The sequence below is a fragment of the Camarhynchus parvulus genome, chromosome 11 (assembly GCF_901933205.1).
Source record: "Camarhynchus parvulus chromosome 11, STF_HiC, whole genome shotgun sequence".
NCBI classification, from domain to species: Eukaryota; Metazoa; Chordata; class Aves; order Passeriformes; family Thraupidae; genus Camarhynchus; species Camarhynchus parvulus.
Window position 1 is genome coordinate 10,720,860 of NC_044581.1, and position 22,515 is coordinate 10,743,374.

The window sequence follows — 22,515 nt, forward strand, 5'->3', positions numbered from 1 at the left end:
TAAAAAAATATCCAAGCCTTTGTTCAAGCATTGTTAGGGAAAAAAACTAAAAATTTCTCATGTCTGCTCCTAAATAAAGATAAAAATGGGACAGATACTTTAAACTAAAAATGAAATATTTAATGATGCTTCAACTGCACTTTTACCACCACCACCCCTAAAATGCTGTATGAACTTAATTTTAAAGTCAGCAAGAGCCTGCAAAGCCTGTCAGACAAGAGTTGTTTTAATGCAAAGTGTCCACTCTTCCCAGCTAGAAAAATCTTGGCAAGTCTTCCATAAAAGACACATTAACACCACAGCATGCCTAGACAAAATGCATATATTTCTAAGTAAATACAGTAATTCTTCTATCCAAAACCAACTGAAAATGATCTTTCCAAAGAAAGAAGAGTAGTAAAATCAGCATAAAACAAAACACCTCCATATATGATAAATAACACTATAAAAAATGGTGATCTCAACCCCAGTGAAACATTTTACAGGATAGAAAACATGCACATGCATTAACCTAAGAAAGGTATTTGACAGATTTTGATTTCCTGGTTCTTAGTCAGGGAATTAATTATACCAATATTTAAATCTAGTTAGAGAACAACTGCTAAGCCAGCTGCAGTAAACACAGATATTTTGTACAGGTTTTAGTGGAAATAAAGGTAAGACTTCAATACAAAGGGCACCACAGTGCATTCAGAAGCACGTGACAAGTCTAGACCAGCATGCAGGTGTGCTTATGTCCATATACACAAGGAACACAGGAGAGCCTCAGGGATTTCAGGGACTTTCGTGACTGGTCAAGTGCCATCACTCACCTTCACAGCTGTAACTGTACACAGCCACTGCTGACCTTTCCACCAGGTTCTCATCATGGTGCCAGCTCACTGCCATGTTCCCCATTCCAAAGTAAGGCTCTTGTTTCAAGTACAGCATTTGTAGTGGATCCATGTAATTTAATAAAGTCAAATTATATGATGTTCTGTTCTTTAGACTTCTGTCATCCTTTGATTCACAAACACTGCTTTGATCTTTTGAAACAGACTCTTGCTCTGTAAGAGAAGTAGCAAAACTTTGCTTTCTATCTATTACAGTAGGATCTATGATTTCTTTGTTTTCAAACAGATTTTGTCCTTGTAATGCCTTGACTGTTTCAATATGCAAGTAGTCATTAAGTCTCATTAATGCTTTACAAGCATCATGTATTTGAGGACTGCAATATTTTATGTCATAACTTTCAGCAGGCCAAGGAACTGTAAATAATCTTGTGTTCAAGTACTTATAAGTGCATCCTGGGTTTCCAATTAATATACGAGACACTGGAGTAAGAAAGTCTTTTCCTTTGATTCTCACAAGATCTTGAAAGAAACAGTTGTGCTCTCGCAAGGCCAGAAAGCTTTCCTGTACCATTTGATGGAGCTCTTCAGGTACTGTATCAGATTTCCTGAAAATCAGCTTGGAATACTTGGTCTTCCACTAAAGGAGGAAAAAAAAACCCAAACAACAAAAAGAGGAAAATAAGTATTCTTTTTACAGCAGTCAAGATAATTCAAGACAAGGCAAAACTGACAAGTCAACAAGAATGAGTCTAGAATGTGGTGAAGACATGGATGCCAGCACTTGTTACTTTATTTTCATATTTCAGTATACTGCACAAGCTGTGGATATATATCAGTGGCTTAAAGCAGATCAAATCTATAAATAAATAGATACAAAGACTCTAGAACAATTCAGTAGAACATCCAGCTCATCTGATGAATCTGTAGATAATGCCACATTTAAGAATATAAACAATAGAATATCAAGCAGTAAGAAAGTGATTCCTCTTTTTGCAATGGTTGCAAAGACCCTTCAGTTTCATTCTGACGTACAGAAATCTAGAGGGCTACATGATACACTCAAATAGCTTTATCTAACAATACTTTTCAGGGAAAAAATAACAAAATCAAAATGTAAGTTTTTAAAAAATGCACTGCTAATATTCTGGTGCTTTCTATTTTTACATTCCTCAGTACCTGCCAATTATCTCTCATTTTATATGAAAGCTCTCTTTTGATAAGAGAAAATGTCCAAACTTATTGCTTCCCCAGCTCCCTACCTGTAGTGTCCTTTTCCCTCATATCCTCTTGTGACCACACCAGCTCTGGTATCAGCTGGAGCTCAGAATCCAGCAGTGTGTGGAGGCAGCAGCTCCCAGCAAGGTACAACACTGCTAATCAGCAGCTTCTTGCTTTGTATGCACAATGCTGCTTCCCACTCCAGGAAGGCTTGGATAATTTTATTTTGTTAATCTGGTTTTCTAAGGAAGTGAGTATCACATAATCACACCTTTTATTGGCTGCCTGTAAATCTGCTTTAACTACTGCTGAGACTGGCAAACTAGACAAAGGCTGGAGAACAAGTTCTGTTAAAGAGTGGGTTGTTACGTATTTCATTAAAATTAACAGATAAATAAAAGAAACAGATGCACACTAGTGCCCTACTAAGGGAGGGGCTGTCATGTGAGTGTATCAGGCATCAATTTGCATTTGTGAAGCTCCTAAGGACGCACTACACCTATTTCCTTTTGTCCAGAAATTATTTGGGAGCTTGGAGACAAGGTAGGTACTGATGGTGGTATGGGGACACATACTAAAGTAGACTGAAATCTGAAGGCATTAGGCAATGGGTCAAAAGCACATGGATGCATAAAAGTGATCTGCCAAAACTTTTATTAGTCTAATAGCTTAGGTTCAAAGTGCTCTTAAAAAGACAAATAAAAGTCACCAGGACAAAACACCACACTGACCTACAATCCATCTGCAAGCTCCTTCTGGTACAACTCAAACCCACTTTACCAGTACTATCTACTTCCAAGTCTCATTTGAACCTGCCTTTCAGGAAATTAATTTTAAAATCCAAAGAACGTGCCCTTAAAAAATACAAACCAGGCAGTAAGTATTCACATTTTCCACTGCACGAAAACAGACTTTTGCATCATAATGCACTGTTATCCTATAATACTGAAGAGCTGGCTTTATAGGATCATTTGTTTCTACTAAAAAGGAGAACATAAAAGGAAGCCTATTTTAAAAATAATGATTACATATAATAAATCTTGGTTTATCTATAAACCTCGCCACTATTCCTTGTAAATTTTTACAGTGAAGCTAACTCCTTTTCTTTATACATTCTTATGGTTCCAAAAACCAGCTTCCTAGAGAGAGGAAAATGAACCCCTGTAACAGTATCTACAGATAATAATTTCTGACAATTATATTTTCATGCTTAGCTTCAAACACCAAAGCTTGAAAACAGTCCCAGATATGTGTGAAGGTCCCTCTACAAACCCAGAACACAGGATCACAGCTTTCACTCAAAGAAGTGAATCCAAACTTGATAAGCTGCATTCACCTGAGCTTTTCAAAAGACTGAAATGATTCCTTTAGAGGTCCTGAACTGCCCCTTTTGTTTCTATCAGTGTTGTGTATCTCTAACCTTTGAATAGTACAGTGAAAAAAGTCCTTAAAAACAACAACTAATGAAATTAGTAAGTGTGAATTCAGGACTTGGAGCTGTAGGCTACAGTCAGATGGGCTACAGGCGATAGGCTACAGGCTGATGAGAATCATAAATATTCTTTCATAATGTTACTTAAGAATGCTAGAATATTATATGCTGTGACATATAAAGATTATTACTTCGTTATTTCTTTCATTATGCAAATGCCTGTATGAAAAAAAGAGCTCTAACAGTTCTATAGCAGTACTCCAGTATTTCTTTAAATAATTCTGTATACTGGACACACTCATATCACATTACATATTCTATTATGGTGTATTTAAACAGTCACTAATAGTATATATTTTCAAACCATTTATATGAAAATATAAATACACTGAATTTCTGACATTAATCACATACACAAAATTCCCAACAATTATTAGAAACAGAAGGAGGAAAATAACAATATAACAAAAGCAATTAAATCCCTGAAAACATGCACTAGAAAGGAAGAACACAGATTTTACAAAGGAAACAACATTGTATTCCCCTCCTGAGCTGCAGAGGTAATGCCTTGCACATTTTTGCTGCCAGCCAAGTCAGAGGTCTGTTACCTTTGGGTTGTGCTTTAAGATCACATGTTTAAGAACTATTTTATCATTAAGGTATCTCAAAAGAAATCAGGAAGTGGAAACACATTTCTGACACATCACATGAAAACAGCCTTGTCTTCTTTAAATCCCCAAGCACTGCCTGTGCTGTGCCCTCCATAAGGAAAGAATTACAGGATCAGAACACGGGGTGACTGCTGGGTTCACACTGGACACCTTGTTGTTTTGGGGGGTGGGGAAGGGCAGTAATCATGTACTCTGTGCTGTAACTCTGACAGCCAGTATTAAAGGTCAACTCACTGCTCGCTCTGAAAGAAGTGGCAGCATTACAGGCAACTACAGTACAGAAAAAAAACAACTACACTTTATGCTCAAATCTTTTTGTGACTATTACACATGAGATTTTAAATATGCTTTCACTTTCGATGGTGGTACTCAACAGAGAACCACCCTATGGACCTGAGTGACAGAATAAAGTTAGCAATCAGCAACAAGGACCTTTGATAGGCAAACTGCCAAGTGCATCATGAAATTATAGTCTGTACTTCAAATATTTGTGATCTACCTTGCTACAGCCCCCTTCTTGTTCTGTACTGGCTTTAAACATTACACTGTTTCAGCTGATGGCTTGGGGCCCATTTCCAAAATCCTTTATCAGGAAAAACACGTGGAAAGAGGATGTCAGCGGAAGTTTTGCTTGTGATGGAATTTCTTACTTCTGTTCAGGCTGTACACTTCCATACCCAACCGGATAAGAAAGCTTTTTTGGTTGCATCCTACCTAACTTTTCCAACATGTTCAAAGAATATTGTTTCATAAGAGGTAGATCCTTCAAGGAATAGGGCAGGTCTGTCCAGGAAAGACAGACTATAAAACTAAACTGTATGTGAAATTTTACTTTGCTGATTTGTTGTCTTCAAGCTCTCACCCTTCTTTTCCTCTCCAGCTGTAGCACACTTAAGCATCATGGAACTTTCCATTTCTACAGCTGTGATTCCATGAACATTTCATAACCACCACAGACTTCAAAAGGTGTTTGTGATGCTCATGATTAGCCTATATACTTAAAAATATCTAGCATCACACATACACTACATAAAAAGAATAATTCTATATTTGCAAAAAGAACCTATCAAAAATTTATTAAGGATTGAACAGGTGTGATTTTACTGCTTATCTTGTTCCCATTGTCTTCTGTACTTATGGGTCGCTGACCCTGGGCAAATGAGATGCCACCTTCACTTTTCACATCAGCTCCAGGAGAAGCTGAATTTACAAAGATGTGAAAAAGAAAAAGATGCTGGGCACAGCAGCTCTTGACAGCATCAGAGGCAGAAGAGAACAAACAGGACAGGATGTAACAGGACTAGGAAGGAGGAAAGTCAGCTGCTCACTTCTTAAAAGGGGGAAGAGTTTCTTCATGAGCATTAAGACTGAAAAGAATGTGTTTGTGTTTTTGTGTATAGAAAGAAGAAATAATAGAATCCATCTGTTGTCACTCTTATAAATTCTCCCAGCTCTTCTACACTTGCACATCTTTGAGCCATATATCAACACAAGGCAGGCACCACTCCTGTGTTGTGTAATGTGAACATGGTCATTGGAGCTCTTCAAACAGCCAAGCTATTTCTTATAATAAAGAATTTTTCTCTTTTTAGTCTTACCATGATCCAATTTGATCTGATTGAACTTACCCTGAGTTTGGTAGCTGATCTAGAAAGATCCAAGACAGATGCAGAAAATTCTATTTATTCATTATATTCTTGCATACACTCACTTGGTTTACTGCTCGTGTGACTACTGGACCTGATCCTTCTGTTTGGTTTCATTTGAGGCATTCCATTTCTACAGTTTGTTTTGCAAGCCAAGAATTAACAATTCCTTATTGTTGGAAAGTAGAATTAAGCCCCTCATACTTGAAATTTCTACGTTAATATTCCCCCTACTTTGCCAAACAGGAGCTATAAAGATCTCTTCACCACTCGGAAAAAATAAATTAAAGGAATGGTGACATGTATTTTGCTTCACCAAAGCATGAAAAGCTGTGATTAAATGTTATACATTACTTGTAGTGAGGGCACACACATAAAAATAAACAAAGTTCATCAAGTTCTCATTTGTGAACATCCCAGTTCTAGAGATCTTATTTCACACCAGCTGGAAGTGCATTATCAGCTATCAGGATACCTTTTTTCTTATCAGATTTCACAGTGTCTCTTTGAAGGAAGATTTATTTGTTGTTCAGTGCAAACAGCCATTTTAGTTTAAAATGATTTAAAAGAAATACCTTACCAGCTGGTGGAAATCAGCATCGGCTGGTGTCAGATACGGAAGTCTATTCTCCCCAAGTTCTTCAAGAAGTTTTTTCTTCTGTTATGGAGGAAGAAAATTGAAACAGAAAATTAGACTTAAAAACCAAGATATAAAGAGAGAAGGATGAAAGTAGTTGTATTTAAATGGCAAAACCAGGTGCAATTACTTCTCTTGCTACCTTCAAATCTGGAAAATTAAATAAGTAAAACCAAAAAAATATAAAAATAAGGGGGACTTCTCTGCTTACAAAGCATTAATTCAGTTTAGACAGTTCTAGAGCTCATGAGTGCTTTTACTCCCAAGTTCTTTTTTTAGATATCAGTCCTTGATACATTGATCAAAATTCACCTCGCCCTTATGTTCTTCAGACCTATGCCTACTTTATAACTACACATTAATTTCTTGTTTCTTTCCATTTTCTTTTTTACTTCAATTTGTGCAGCCAATGGGTACAAAGCTCATATTTCATCAAATGGCTCAATAACCCACTTCATTAAAACAATAACCCCCAGTGCTGGGGGTACTCTAAAATATTTCCTGCAATAGTTTATGAAAGAAAAGGAAAGCACAATCTGCTGTAGCCCAAAGCCCTCACAGCCTGACAACATTTAAAATGCCATCCTGAAGACCTGCCATCCCAGAGACAGACATAAATCCAGTTTGATGTTGGGAGTGCACAAAGAACCAGCTGCTGTAAAAACAGGTTTCCTCTGTCCCCTTGTTCTCTTAACTCCATTTTTACTTCTGGTTTAGACTAAGAGCTTCTCCATCAATATTTACTCAATGTGATTACTAGTAAATTGGTAGGATAAAGGCCTGATGTCTCTCCAAATTGTATTTTTCAGGTTTCTGTTAATCAAAATAAATTTTTTTGTGTCCCTATACAATTAATTGTGGTAATGATTTGCCAAGTGCAAGATATGTGTGAAACATGCCACCAGAATTTCTGGAATCAAACAACCCTGATCCATGACAGGTCCATTATCTACTCACAGACCAACTCAACACTAACTCAATGCAAGAACAGCTTAACCACAGTGTAAAAATTATTACAGTGGAAGTTCTGGTCTAGAAAATTAATTAACTCTTTCCTCTACTTCCTCTTTCTTTTAGATTGCAAGGATTGCTTTTTACAAACTTTGATTATTAACAAATTTCAACCTACTTGCAACTCAAAGACCATAAAACTGTATCTGCCATAATGCTTAAATATACAACAGGACTCAAATTCTTATTTAGATTGCAATATTTTCACCTACATAAACACTAGCACAAGAAACAACTCAATATTTTAAAGAGAAAGAACAGATGGAAATGGAATACTGTTTTTAAAAGAATATTAAGGGTATAATACAAAGGGAAACAGTAAGTAAATAAAAAGGTATGACTAACACTTTGATAAAACCAAGTTCAAAACAAGGTGAAACCAGATCTTTGCTATTCTGGGACTACTATTTAAAAAAGGAAGAGAAAACATTTCATGTATTAACTAACTCCTGGCTTATAGCAAACACATAAACAAGGAAAGCTGAATTATGGAGTATAACTGCATTCTGTGACAATGAATTCCATTTATTCAAATTTAAGCATTGAGAAAGGCAACAGAGGCTTAAAGGCAGGTGGAAGTGCAGAGGATTTTAAGGTTCATAGATCAGCCAAACTACAATCAGAGCAGGTGGCTCCCACTCATCTCCACGCTCACAATGTGCTCAGCACCACTTCTTAACAAGCCTGAGAAGAGCAGCACTGACATTTCTGAACTAGAGCTGTAATTCCTTTATGTCCTCAGTTTTCTTTGGGGACAGGTTGTTGGGATGTTGACATGAAGTCATTGGCGAAACGCAGCAGATTGTAACTTCAGATTAAGTTGGCAGAAAATGACACACTGATTTCTTGCATTTTCTAAAACAATTACACTCCTCTATTACCAAAAGCTTTCCACAATTTTATCACATGAAATTACTGAAAACATTAGACTTGCTTTGCTATCTGTAAGATAAACCATATTAAACTGCAGGGGAAAAAAATAAGATATTTTAACATGGGCTCACATCAGTGGGAAGAAAAAAAAAGCAAGAAGAAGAGAGATTCTGACAATTTCTTTGTCAAGTATCAGGCTCTTGGCAAAAAGCACACAACATTAAAATGCACTCTTGTGTATAGGTAGTAGTAGTTCACATTTGATTGTCAGATCTGGCTAAGTGCTGCTCTTCAGCTTGATGTGCAGACTAATACACACAGCTGGGTGGTAGAACACGCTGCTCATCTCTTATGCAAGAAGCTGTCACACAGATGTCAAAAACATCAAGCCACTCACAAATACCTCCAAAAAGTAAAAAAAAAAAAAAAAAAAAAAAAAACTGAGTATCTGGCTATACCAGCTGGCTGATGTGAAAGTCTAAGCAGTATTACATAAGCATTAGTTTATTGGTTCTCCAAACACATAACCCCCTCAGTAAAAACTACAAAATGCCTTTACTTGAAGGTGTCAGGCCTCTTAAAAGGCATTTTTCTAGATCTGATTTTTAAACTTTAAAAATTATCAACAGTGTAACAGTTTATTCAGATAGCAAGATTATGTTTTTCATGTTTTTACACAGACATTAGTGATGCCAAGACATGAAAGAAAATCTGATGTGCACCATCCCCTGTCCCCACACACTGCACTGCTTTAGAAGCTTTGTTAAGTGTTCATCTTGGGCTTTCAGAAAGGCAAAAACTTCTGCAAATACTTATTTTGCGGGCTGCTGTAACTGTTACTGGAGCTATTTTAAGTGACTCTGCAATGAAGATCAGAAACACAAATACCCAGTTTTAGAGTGCACAATGAACATTCTGCAGACATTAATCTCTGCTCATTAATTAATAATAAATGAGATTATTAATGAGATGGTCGTAAAATTCAGCAAGTGGAATATTAATAATTGGACTCTCTCAATCACTATACATGTAATTGTTTAATTTTCCTGGCAAGAGAAATGGTGCCTTGTATGTCACAGAGCAAGAGAAGTAACAGAAACACAGCAAAGAGGTGAGGGTGCAGAGAGGATGGTGTAGCAGCTTTGGAACATCATCTCCACTCCCAGCCTACAACAGCCCCTCTGCATCAACTCCTCTCATCAGAAGTTCTGAAAGCATTGCCCATTTTTTCATCTTAAAAAGTTTGCTAACTGTCTGCTGCAGTTTTTACACTTCTGAGACTACTTGTGACCAGAACTAGTAAAACACTTGATCTTTTTTTGTTTTTAATGCAACCCAATGTTTTTGCAGAAATTTCAGAGACAGATAATTAAAAAAAGAGCCACTATTCAAAGCATAAGAAAGTATAATCTCCTTCCCCAACAGTTTTTCCCAATAGTCTTTTGTTTTCCAAAACTTTACGAGGTTTAGAATGACTGAGAATGCCTATTGTCATGAAAGAAAGATCTGAATCACAGTTCAGATGAAAACCTTTGGTTTCTCAAAAGTCTCTCCTTCCTATTACCTTTTTTACCCACATAAGAATGTCCATTAGAGCCTGTGTTTTTCTTTCATTCTTTTTTTTACCAACTCTAGTAAAACATTGATTTCTTTCAAATCCTGCATGAAGCAAAGGGCCAGTGCTCTAAAAAGCTTAATAAACAATTTTATGAAGGAGGAAGATGAAACATATAGCAAAAATTTTGTGACACAGTACTAAGACCCTGTCAAGAAAAAAGTCACCACTTTACAGGAACTTCTAAAACATTACCTCCTAATGGCCTTTCACATGCAGGGGTTTTTTATAAAAAATAAAACTGGGACAGTTTCTTAAGGAAGGAATGTGATTTTGAAGTTGACATTTGTTTAAACTACAAGGCTTTCCAAGTGTTAGCTATTAAAACTTCATAGCTACCAAGATCATTCAAGTGGTTCACTAAAACAAGTTATGTCAGAAATGAACCCAGAGTAATAAAAAATACATCCTAAATGTACCATTACAGCTTTTATTTCTCTATTATCACATATATTAGATTTCAGATTTTTTTTTTCTTCAAATTATTTCTGTAAATTCTACTCATCAAAAGATCTTAAGGGACTGGTCAATTTTACAGCACCATTTACTGACAAGAAAATGTTATATTGCCAGTCTACTCTTCATTACATTCAAGACCTACCAAAAACCTTGTCTGTGCCACATTCCACAATACAGCCTCCCAAAAATACTGGTAGACATATGACCATACTGTACCACATCACATACCACAAGCTGCTCTCCTTGTCCCCCTAATATAAGTCAAAAACATTTTTATATTAAGGGCAAAATTATGTATGATTATCATTATTATTCTATATAAACTCATATTAAAAATATCTACGATGGTCTAGCAATATTTCACGCCCACATATCCACTTGCTAATTATACTACAATAAATTATACTTGCTATTTAATATAACCACAGTGAATCCTGTTCTTCCACTGAACAAACAGGTCCAGCTACAGAAGCAACAAAATGCAGTTCAAGTGACCTGGGCATGAAAAAAATTACGTAATGAACAATCCGCTGCCATGCCAAGACCTCAGGTCTTACATCAGCATCTGTGAGTAGCTGTCACAAAGACTGTTTGATATTCTCTGCTGCAAAGGTACTGTTTGGCTTTGCTTACTAATTTTAACCTCTCTTACCCTTTCTCATAATTCAACAGGCCCAGGTTTTGGTTCACACACACACAGACCAGTCGTGCATATGCACAACACACTCCACTGATATAACTGAACTAAGAGTTAATTTATGCATGGAAGCAGCTCAGCAATGTGTGAAAATACTGCTGCCAGTATCCCCTCTTTCCCTATCTTGACGTGTTAAGGGCCCCTTAATTGTTGTTTTAACCTACAGGAACATTGTTCCTTTGGCCAGTGGCTCTTAATGGAACAGAACTGGCAATTTCCTTACCTAGCTGAGTGTAGATTTGTCACACATGGATTAGCACTGTAAGTAATCATAATAAAAATATGAAGTAATAAATAGTTCAAACACAGACACTGGGCTGACAAAATGTCCCTAAGGCTCCTCTGTATAATTCTGAATAAACTTCTACTTCTTCTACCATCACTGCAAGCATCTTGATAACATCACCCACGTCTTGTTCCCTCCAGCATTTGTACATTTTCTTGCAGCAAGCACCAGCAAGTAAATGAGTCAGCTCTGTGCATTAGGGGAAAAAAATAGAACATTCAAACTTTGAAATTATCAAATTTTAACCAGATCTCCAGTTCTTAGCTTCTTCTTATACATATGAACGCAGGCTGGGATGGGGTGGGTTCAGTGCTTGGCACACAGGTCAGTGATTTTCCCTAAGGAGAGCCTCTCTTGCCATGCACAGTGCTGATTTCTTGTGGCTGTCACAGGCAAGGATGCTTCCTCATCCCTGAGGATGCAAAATCTGGATTCTGTAAAACCAGATTTGGTTACGTGGGTAGGGAGGGCCATGACCCAACAGGAGCTGATGGACAGAAAGGCTCTCAATTGCCAGAAGTTCCATTGGAGCTGCCATTCCCTGTTCCCCTGGACTAACAGCTCCCAGCCCTCTGGGGGCCAGCACCCCTGCGCAGTGCCGTGCACAGGGGACAGCCCTGGCTGAGGCTGGGCAAGGTGGCTCCCACCTGCAGCCCTCTGCTCACTTACCCAAAATGGGGATGGCTTTCCCATTTGGTTTGTTTACCCATCTGGGTGGAGGGGAGGCTCCTGGGGAGGCTCTGCTCCTCCATGGGCCCTGCAGCCCCTCTGTGACTCCCCAGGGCACTGCTGCTCTCAGCATCCCTGGTACTTGGCCAGGGAGGACCAGAGCAGATCTAAGGGCAGCTCCACACTTACCCCAGATTCATCCATTCCATCTGTAAAAGGGACTTTCCCTTCCCAGCCTGGCCCTCTGTCAAGAAATGCTTTTCCACCTGCTCTCCCTGTTGCAGAGTGTTGGAACAAGATGAGCTTTAAGGTCCCCTCCTGCCCAAACCATTCCAGGATTCCATCATTCCCTGGCTCCCAGGGCAGGTATAGGGCATTTATTTGATGTTAAAATGCCCTCAGTGATTGTGTGGCACATGAAAATGGAGAAAGGGAGGAAGTTGGACTACAGAAACTGGAAGCAAAGCAGCGATTTCCTGCAAAGGGATGGAACTCTGGCCAGAAGCAGAGGCATGGCCAGGGAAGGACCTGGGAGACCAGAGCATCCCCTCAGCAGCCAGGGGCTCATAGCAAACAGGGCAAAGAGGGAAAGAAAAGCAATGCACCTGGTAATTTCCCTGACATTGGCTGAGGATGAAGCCATCCTCCTAATTAATTGCAATTGTTTTTGGACAAAGCAGGAGGGAGGGAGAGCTGCCTCTGCTCAGGGAAGTGGGAAGCGAGAGCCTCTGGATGGAAATTTGGTTGCTGAAGGAGCTGCAGCTGTGGCTCAGGTGCCAGCACAGCCCGGGAAGGCGCCTGAGCCCGCGGCTCGGGCAGGAAGGAGCTGCGGGCACTGCTCACCTCGCCGGCTGCCCCTGGCCAGGGCTGCCAGCCCATTGTTCCCTGGATGCGGCACAGGATACTCTGGAGCGGCTGCTGCACCCAGCATCGGCAGAGGCGGTGGGGAGGGGCACTGGGACAGTGAGGACCCGCCAGCGGTGGGACTCTTGGTTTTATTTCGTCTTTTCTCTGAGAAAAATCACATAGGGACGATGCCGAGGTTGTGAGCGCCACGGTAATTCAGAGCGAAGCAGGAAAACTGGTTAAATTTGGTCTCATCTGTTGGGAAGCTAAACCCCAGGGGGTTTATAGGTGACCTGTCGCCTTACGTGGGTGTCGGGTGAAGGGGCTGGCTGGAAAAACCGCAGCCGACAGGAGGAGGGAGGGAGGGAGGGAAGTGTCCCAAGGTCTGATAAGCCCTGGGGACGCGACGCTCTGGCTCTGTCTGCCTGACGGGGTCTGGCTGGTGCCTGAGTACCTCAGCCAGCCCACCCCTGCAGGGGACACCAGCCCGGAGCCCCGCAGGGTTTCCTGCAGCCCCCGTGAGTGCACAGCAGCGCCCGCAGTCCCGCAGGGTTTCCTGCAGCCCCGGAGTGCACAGCAGCACCTCCAGCCCCGCAGGGTTTCCTGCAGCCCCCGAGTGCACAGCAGCACCTCCAGCCCCGCAGGGTTTCCTGCAGCCCCCTGAGTGCACAGCAGCGCCCGCAGCCCCGCAGGGTTTCCTGCAGCCCCCGAGTGCACAGCAGCACCTCCAGCCCCGCAGGGTTTCCTGCAGCCCCTGAGTGCACAGCAGCACCTCCAGCCCCGCAGGGTTTCCTGCAGCCCCCTGAATGCACAGCAGCACCTCCAGCCCCGCAGGGTTTCCTGCAGCCCCCCTGAGTGCACAGCAGCACCCCCCCCCCCGCGGGTTTCCTGCAACCCCTGGCACAGCAGCCCTCCAGCCCCGCAGGGTTTCCTGCAGCCCCTGAGTGCACAGCAGCACCTCCAGCCCCGCAGGGTTTCCTGCAGCCCCTGAGTGCACAGCAGCACCTCCAGCCCCGCAGGGTTTCCTGCAGCCCCCGAGTGCACAGCAGCACCTCCAGCCCCCGCAGGGGGTCCTGCAGCCCCTGAATGCACAACAGCCCCTCCAGCCCCGCAGGGTTTTCTGCACCCCCCCGCTGAATACACAGCAGCACCTCCAGCCCCGCAGGGTTTTCTGCAGCCCCCGAGTGCACAGCAGCACCTCCAGCCCCGCAGGGTTTTCTGCAGCCCCCTGAATGCACAGCAGCACCTCCAGCCCCGCAGGGTTTCTGCAGCCCCTGAGTGCACAGCAGCACCTCCAGCCCCGCAGGGTTTTCTGCAGCCCCTGAGTGCACAGCAGCGCCCGCTGCCCTCGGGCTGTAGCGGACCCGACCTCGCCGCGTGTCCGCCTTGGCTCCTCGCCACCCTCCCACTATCGAGCTGCTAAAAATAATTCAGAGGCAGCAAAGAGAATGCAGCGAGCACTCCAGCCCTCACAGCTCTGCTTCACAGTGCTGGGGCATTTTGGCAGATGGGGCTGAAAGGGCTGACGTGGCCACACTGCTGTCCCAAGGGCCCTGGAAGAGGATCCACCTTCCCCATCCACCCTGCAATCAGGGAGAGCTCCAGGGGAGGGGCCAGACACAGATTCCCTCCAATCGGCTTTCCCAGTCAAGCGCGGCTGTCGTAAAAGGTGCCGTAAAGCATGACTGTCGCAAAACTGCCGTAAAGCGCGACAGTCGCAAAAGGTGCCGTAAAGCGCGACTGTCGTAAAACCGCTGTAAAACGCGACTGTCGCAAAAGGTGCAGTAAAGCGCAACTGTCGCAAAAAGTACCGTAAAGCGTGACTGTCGCGAAAAATGCTGTAAAACGCGACTGCCGTAAAAGGTGCCGTAAAGCGCGAGTGTCGTAAAAGGTGCCGTAAAAGCGTGCCGCGTCGCCAAAGAGTGCCGTAAAAGCACGACTGTCGTAAAACGGCCGTAAGGCGGCTGTCAAAGGCGTCAAAGGTGCCGTAGGTGCGCCGCAGTCGCCAAAACCGTCAGAAAGCGCGACTGTCGCAAAACTGCCGTAAAGCGCGACTGTCGCAAAAGGTGTTGTAAAGCGGGACTGTCGCAAAAGGTATCTTAAAGCAGCACTGTCGTAAAGCTGCTGTAAAGCGAGTGGGCGTGGCCTACGGGGGGAGTGGCCAGGCAGAGAGTGGGCGTGGCCTTTAAGGGAAGGGGCGGAGCATCAAATGGGAGGGGCGTGGCCTGTGGGCGTGGCCTGGCAGCAAGCAGGCAGGACCGTCAGGGGGAAGGGGGCGTGCCCTGGTAACGAGTGGGGGGGCCTCCAGGGGAAGGGGCCACGGCCTGGCAGCGAGTGGGTGGGGCCTCTAAAGGAAGGGGCATGGCCTCCAGGGAGGGGGCGTGGCCTCCAGGGAGGGGGCGTGGCCTGGCGCACGTACTTAAGAAAACACAACTAAGACAGTGTTTAGTTCAACATGGCTGTGAATCCTTATGAACAGATAAGGACACAGATAAGGACGTATGTCTGCATGTCATTCTTTGCATAGTTTCTAAAAGATAGCAAATAGATTCTGAGACCAGATTTCTTAATCTAGCAATTCTTAACCAGCTCACCTCCAAAGAGTCACCAGGTAGAAACCTTAATGACTGCTACCAATAACTGATTCTGCATGATTTAGGAAAACCACCCCTACACACTCAGTGCCAAGAAACCAAGGGGGTTTAACCAGCTGTGAAATACTAAGCAGACAAGATTCAATAATGATTAAAGACAGATAAAATAAAAACTATAACAAGGGTTAATGTCACAGCAGTGATACATTCGGTGTTGCTGCTCATCTCATGTTCTAATGACACAAGATATTGATGATTCCTAACTTCCATGGAAATCTATTACCAGGACACATGGCACTAGATCTCTGTAGCCTTAGGAGCTGCATATTATGCTCAAGAATACAAAATAATGCTGACATGGTGCTATTTATCCCTGAAGGCCTCAAGGAAATGGAAAGAAACACTAAGAATCTCCACCTTATTTTGGGAAATATTGCATGTCTGCAATGTGGAATTGTATAAACCTCACCAGGATTCAATATCTAATTAATGTAGCAAAGTAAGAGCAAACACTGAACAACAACCACAGAACAGACAAGAACCTCCAGACCAAAACCCAAGGGCTGACAGCTTGAAATGCAGATTCAGAACCTTTGCAACAGGCTTCTGTAGTTACAGACAAAGAACTTTCCAACACAAAGACTGGCAGGTCACACTGATACAATTTTTCAGAACTACCAGCAAAATCAAAGATAAACTAAATTTTCTTGCAGCTTTTCATCATTTCCAGAAAATAACAAGCCTGGCAGGATTGCTGGTCTTTATATATATTTATGAGTAATGCTAGAAACAACCAATATTTAATAAAAACACTTTAAAAAGGGAAAAAAAAACCCTCCAAGTGTTAAAATATCACCCAGAAAATAAAGCACTCAAAAGTGAAGTAAAAAGGATATGAAAAAAATATAGATATTTCCTTAAATACTTCAACTTGGCATCAATGCAGCTTCCAACCTGCCCTTGGTGACACTGCAGAAGATAGTGTTAATGCAGAAAGAGCAGGTGTTAAGTGCAAATGCATGTGCCATGCAATGGGCTACAAGGAAGATCAATAAGGAGCTAGAGCATTAAATTTCACATACTGTAGCTGTCATGCCCATTACACAGTATTCGAACATCTTCACAGGCCATTACAAAATTGTTGATTCTTGGTGTTTTTTACAGAACCAAATTATTTTCCAGAGTTTTATTAGCACAATAAGCACTATGAAAGTCTAAAAGCACTTACAAACTTGGTGAAATCTGAACACCTTTACAGCCCTCCAAGACATCATATCTACATATTTGCAGAACGCATAACTGTATTCTTCACCGCAGAATGAAAAGACAGGAAGATGGTTTAAAGCCTTACAGATAAAAGGAAATGTATTCCAGGAACATTTTTCTTTTCTGTTAGTCACATTTCACCAGGCTCACAGATGATGTATTTTAAAGGAGGCATCTACAAGATAATTCTTCAGAGTATGTGCCATAGTTAACAAAGTCACTGCCAAAAAATGCACCAAAGGAAGGGCTATGCCAGTTCCCTGGGCTCCTGCTGCAGAAGCAGCACCAGACTTCTTGCCTCTGCTCTTCCATCTTTGTGCTTTGCCCTTTTCAAGGACATGATCAACTCACATTTTCCTTCCAACATTTCTCACTAGAGGAGGCCTTGAGCAGAAGCTTTGTGGAATTCTTCCTCCTCTCCCCAAAACAATTTAAAGGTCACCATCACTGACGTGTAATCATGGTTACAGTGAGTTCACTCTCAACATCTTTCCAAAACAGCACAACTGAGAAGTCAGTTTTGAAGACACACAAGAGAACAAAATACAGTTGCATCATTTAACAATGTCTTTTAAGAGATATAAAAATTAGAGATCACAATATGCACATCAATTTAACATAAAATTTGTATGAGTGTATTCAGTGAGGTGCAGCGCAATTTGTAAATTTTACACAACTGGACCAGAGAATCCTTGAGGCCCCCCTTCCAACCTTGTATTTTACGATTCTAAGAGTCATAAAATCTTGTAATAAATGCACAGACATTGGTCTGTATTTATTACATACTAATTTCCTAACTTTGCATGCACTACACCATCAGTTAAATGATGGAAACACTCACTTAGAAAACCTGAATACTGCAGTTGTTGAGTCAACTTTGTAATAAGACAATTATTAATGAAATACTGTTGGATTGAATTTTGGCATATAAATTGAAAAAAGATATTGCTATATAGTTTGCTGGACAAAAGGGGGATTTTTCAACAAAAGTCATTTAAAGAAACACCTCATAGTGAACAATTCAGACTTGGTTAATTTTGAAGCTTGAAGGCTTTGCTTTGTTCACAGTCTCCAAAATAAGCCATATGGGGAACAGAAATCTACCATCTAAATGTTAAGTTGCCAGGCAACAATTAGCAAAATTCAGGGTCTGAAATGTTGGACAAGTTCAGATCAGAAACAGGGAGCACAACTGAAAAGAAAGGATAATTTGGCATTGGAGGAGACACCTCTGTGAAACCTGAATTCTCCCTCATAGGAATTTTTTCTTATATCAAGTTTGGAAGTTTTTCTAAATGAGTGGTTCCCAAACTGTTTAGACCATCAGACTTCAAAGAATCATTCATATTTCTTTAAGAAGTTCTGCACACACAGCCTAACCAAATAAACTGGAGGCAGCAGAGCCACACTGACTGAAAGGTAGATGAATCTCATTCCTCAGTTTGGTTTTGGTTTATAACTGTGCCAGTCACCGGTGGTCAGTGAACCAGGAGACCTTCGTGTTAGAAATTCTCTGCTGGCTCAGAATCCAAAAAAACAGGAGTTAGTTGGGATCTGTATTTCACAGTACTGAGAACATTTACAGCACTATCATAAGGGTAAAGAACCACAGCTAAAAGAAAGGCTACTCACGTTTTATTCTTAAGTCATTTTTGCACAATGTAAATAATGTTAGAGTATACTAAGAGGCAAAATACAAGAGAACATGGATGTGCTGTGAAAGAAGGAAATCTCTGTTAAGACATTTTCTTTGTGCCAAATCAAGGGAAACTTCATAACGCAAATCAACATTTTGCTTAAGAATAGGTTTGTTGAACAAACTTAAGAACTCCAACATTTTCCAATAATGCTGTTTTAATAAAGCTATTCTGACGTATGAGAAGGCTAATACTTAATTTTCAGTTTTCATTTCTATTATTTGCATATACAGACCTTATTTCTCGTTAACTTTTCCCCTCACTTGCAATATTCAGGTATAATTTTGCAGAGCAGCACTACTCAACTTAAAATAGAAATGCATGAAAATTATTTCTTAAGTCTTCCTTGTACATTTGTTGAGGGAAAGCTCTTGCCTGTCCTTTTTTCCCATACATTTACATTCCCAACTGGTCTGATATTCTGAATAGCCCTGCTGCTACCTCTGCTTGTATTTTGAGAATGTGAAGTAGTGCAGTAATAACAAATCTCTTCAAAATCATCTCTTCCATTTTTCATGCTACTCTCAAATACAGGCTGGATTCCTGAAGGTGAAAAAGAGAGGCTGGCACATAGAGGACCACTCCAGATTTCAACCGTTTCAACTCTCCTTTACCCTACTTGCTCCCTTCTGCTGACAAAATATCCTAGAGACTTACACTACTGCATGTTTCTTCTCCCAAATTTAATAAATAAACAATTCCTACCAAGAGTACTAACTCACTCTAGAATGGCTTGGATTGGCTGCATAAACAAAGGAAGGAGAGGGGCAGCCATACTGATCCACAACACACTAAAGCTGTAGCAGACATGTTTAATGAACTGTGTGGTGACAATCAGAACTGAATCCATTAATGACTCAATAAAAATAAAAAAACACCAAATAACTTCTGATTGTATTTTTAAGTAAATATCTGTATATGATATTGTAATGTAATGATAAGGACATTATCAAAAAACCCACGGTAAGTAAGTACAAGTGAAGGAACAGTGAGAAAACATAAAAGTCTTTCATGTAAAGAGATACAAGCACACAAAAGATAATCCTAATGTGGAAGCACAACTTGACAAAGAGAAGGATTGTTCTGAACAGTCCATTTTAAAGGCACACAGGAAAGTCTCCATCCAACTGAAAATACTGCAGACACCTTAAAATCTAAACTCTTGTTTCCTTAGAGGATATATCAAAGACAACAATAAATAAATTCCACTTCCTTCAGAATGCCTACAAGAACTGGAGTCAACCAGTTTATAATTTGATACAGTGGTTTTGTATGTTGGAGTACTCTCAACCTGAAACTCAAAAATCTAGGCCACCCTTTCTGACACGTAGCCTGCACGTCTGTGTAAAACCATCTGAGTGACAGCAGCTCAGCTGCATTAATAAGGGAGGCTGAGGACAAGGAATTGACATTAAAAGAAAGCTGCCAGACCCACCTTTGTTCTTATTTGCTGGCTTAACATGCTGTATTACTTCCCCCTCTACAATGGAATTGCTTCAGCAGTAGCTAGAATTCAAGAAGGGCTGAATGAAAAAAAAATTAACAATGTAGGATTAAAAAAAAATATTCAAAGGGAGGATTTTAAAATTAAATAACAGACAACTGCAAGAGCTTATGACCCACATTTGGCACTACACATGCTGCAATTCCCAATTAAACTAGTGACAAAGGCTTGATAGTCTCCATGCAGAGCTGAACTTTTATGTGAAATATGCCTCAAAACACTGCTAGTTGAGCTAATTTATTATAAAAGAATTCCATTAAATTTTTACATAGGAGTTTAGCTGAAAAAAACTACAGTTATTTAATAATTTTGGGAACCTTTAACTTTATCCTCCATTTGGAAAGAACCATGATGAGAATCCCTACCCACAGCATTTATTCAGGAACCTTTACTTTTTATTTCCATCACAAGTATTTTAAGCAAAACCATTTCCAGTAAGGAAAGTGCAAAAAACCCCAAGTACTATTTAAGTCAGAATCCCCACCTTTATTTTCATACCAAGCAGATGAACTTAGAGCATCACAGCAGCAGAGAGATCACCCTAAACATGCATATGAGAACTGTTTCTCTAGAACAAAGTACAGTGATCTGTACCAAACCTCATGAAGCACTAGAACAGGCTCTTGAAGCCTGCCATTGGTAACAGATACTGTACCCCAATTTCTGTAGCTCCTCATTCCTTTTTCTCTTTTTTTTGCTCTTTAAGTTGACAAGTTAAGTGTTCTGTGCTTACAAGTTTTCAATAGCCTATTACAAAAAGACTCGAATTTGTTTGCTTTACACCACGGGGATTAAAAAGGAGTTAATATATATCTATTCAGAACTATTGTGCAGAAAATAGCTGTGTTGTACAGGGCTTAGGCTGTGACCCGCTTAACTTTATTCATAGAATGCACAATCCATCACGTACGAAAACACAGAGGAAAATGCGAGGTGTTGGTAAGTACCGCTGTTAGCGAGAATTTCTGCTAATTATTACACCAAATAAGCATAGTCAACAGGCCAGAGCTGTGAGAGGGCATGTCGCGGGGCATTCAATGCCTGCCTGGGCCGGAGATGAATACATTAAATACATTAAACACATTTCCCCGAGCCCTTTGCCGATAAACCAACTCCCCGACGCTCGGCCAGCGGAGCGGGGCACGGCCGGGGCTGCAGCGCCACCCAGCGGCAGCACCGCGCACGGCGGCGGCGGCGCGCACGGCCCGGCTCGGGACAGGAGCGCGCCTCCGTGCCAGGGAAATCCACACACAGCGGGGTCAGGGGGACTCCTTCTTCTTCCTTCATACCTCTAATACACGCGCCCTTAGCTTTACACACAGTTTTATTACAATCCGCTCGTACTGCCCAAGCCAGTGCATCTTAAAGCCTACACAATGCGCTAGAAGCTTGGATAGTTTTTGCCACTGATTTCAGGAAAATATTGTGTATTTGGGCGCACGGCCCAAAGCTGGTCCGTGCACCGCGGGACAGGAGCGCCCCTCTGTGCCAGGAAAATCCCGACACAGCGGGGTCATGGGGACACACGCTCTTCTTGCTCTGTACCTCCAAAACACACACCCTTAGCTTTACACACAGTTTTATGACAGCCTGCTCGTACTGTCCAAGCCAGTGTATCTTAAAGCCTCTACTATGCACTGGAAGCTTTGGACACTTTTTGTCATTGATTTCAGGAAAATACTTCATCAACTAAATTTTATTTTATACCCTCCTATTTTTTAAATGGACTCTTATAACTACTATTTTTACCTGGAGTGCTTTCACAGCTTAATAAAGTGCACTAGAGCCTGCAAAGCTGCACATTCTTCCTTTCCTTGCTTGCATGTTGACACTATGTATGCTCCTGCCATCATATTTATTGTCATTACAATGGAGTTACAGCCATCCCCCTTCTCTGCTACCCTGATTCTATTCTGCTGATCAGTGTTGCAGCTCCATGTTGAAGTTTATGCAAACAAACTAAACTTTGCAGCACAACCTCACTCAGGAAAAGCCATGAAAAAGTTAAAATACATTTCATGATGAATATAAATTAATGTGTGAATACCAGCACAACTGTCTGCCAAATAGAAAGATTCACTTACATGCTTAGATCAAGTTAAAAGCATAGACTGCAAAAAAGGATGCCAGTACAATCCCTGCCATTAGTCCCTACATTTTTATTTGACAACATTTTTAAGGGAAAAGGCAAGAAGAAGTCTACGTTCCCTAGCCATTTACCACATGGACAGCATTTATTTATGGACACTCTATATATATTGATGAATAAGTTAAAAATGCTACATCTGAATCCTACATCTATCATCATGAAATGAATAGCAATATATTAATACTTTATAGTACTAATTTCAGCACAAAATCACTCTCAACCAAGCTGTTTCCTATTACTGGCATTAAATTGCCATGACTCAATCTTATGACTCCCAATTTCATGTGCTTCATTAAACTAAGCAAAAATAATGTACTTTCGTGTATGTAGAATTTCATACTACAAAACAAGGAGAAAAAAAAATCCACACCAAGCAGACTTACTGTTCCAGGAGGACACCAAATGTCTGTTC

At 41.1% G+C, this 22,515-nt stretch overlaps 1 protein-coding gene across 2 annotated transcripts in view; it reads right to left on the reverse strand.

Moving 5' to 3' along the window:
* The window catches only part of FTO (FTO alpha-ketoglutarate dependent dioxygenase), a 229,820-nt gene that overhangs the window by 180,376 nt on the left and 26,929 nt on the right, over positions 1 to 22,515 (reverse strand). The window contains exons 2-4 of one of the 2 annotated variants that reach the window (XM_030956384.1): positions 19,886 to 19,973; positions 6,381 to 6,458; positions 813 to 1,470 (exon numbers count right to left, since the gene is read on the reverse strand). In XM_030956384.1, coding sequence (XP_030812244.1) covers positions 813 to 1,470; positions 6,381 to 6,458; positions 19,886 to 19,912 — 763 coding nt within the window. In that variant the 5' untranslated portion in view covers positions 19,913 to 19,973. The remainder of the gene's footprint in view (positions 1 to 812; positions 1,471 to 6,380; positions 6,459 to 19,885; positions 19,974 to 22,515) is intronic. The other variant, XM_030956383.1, reaches the window with a different exon arrangement.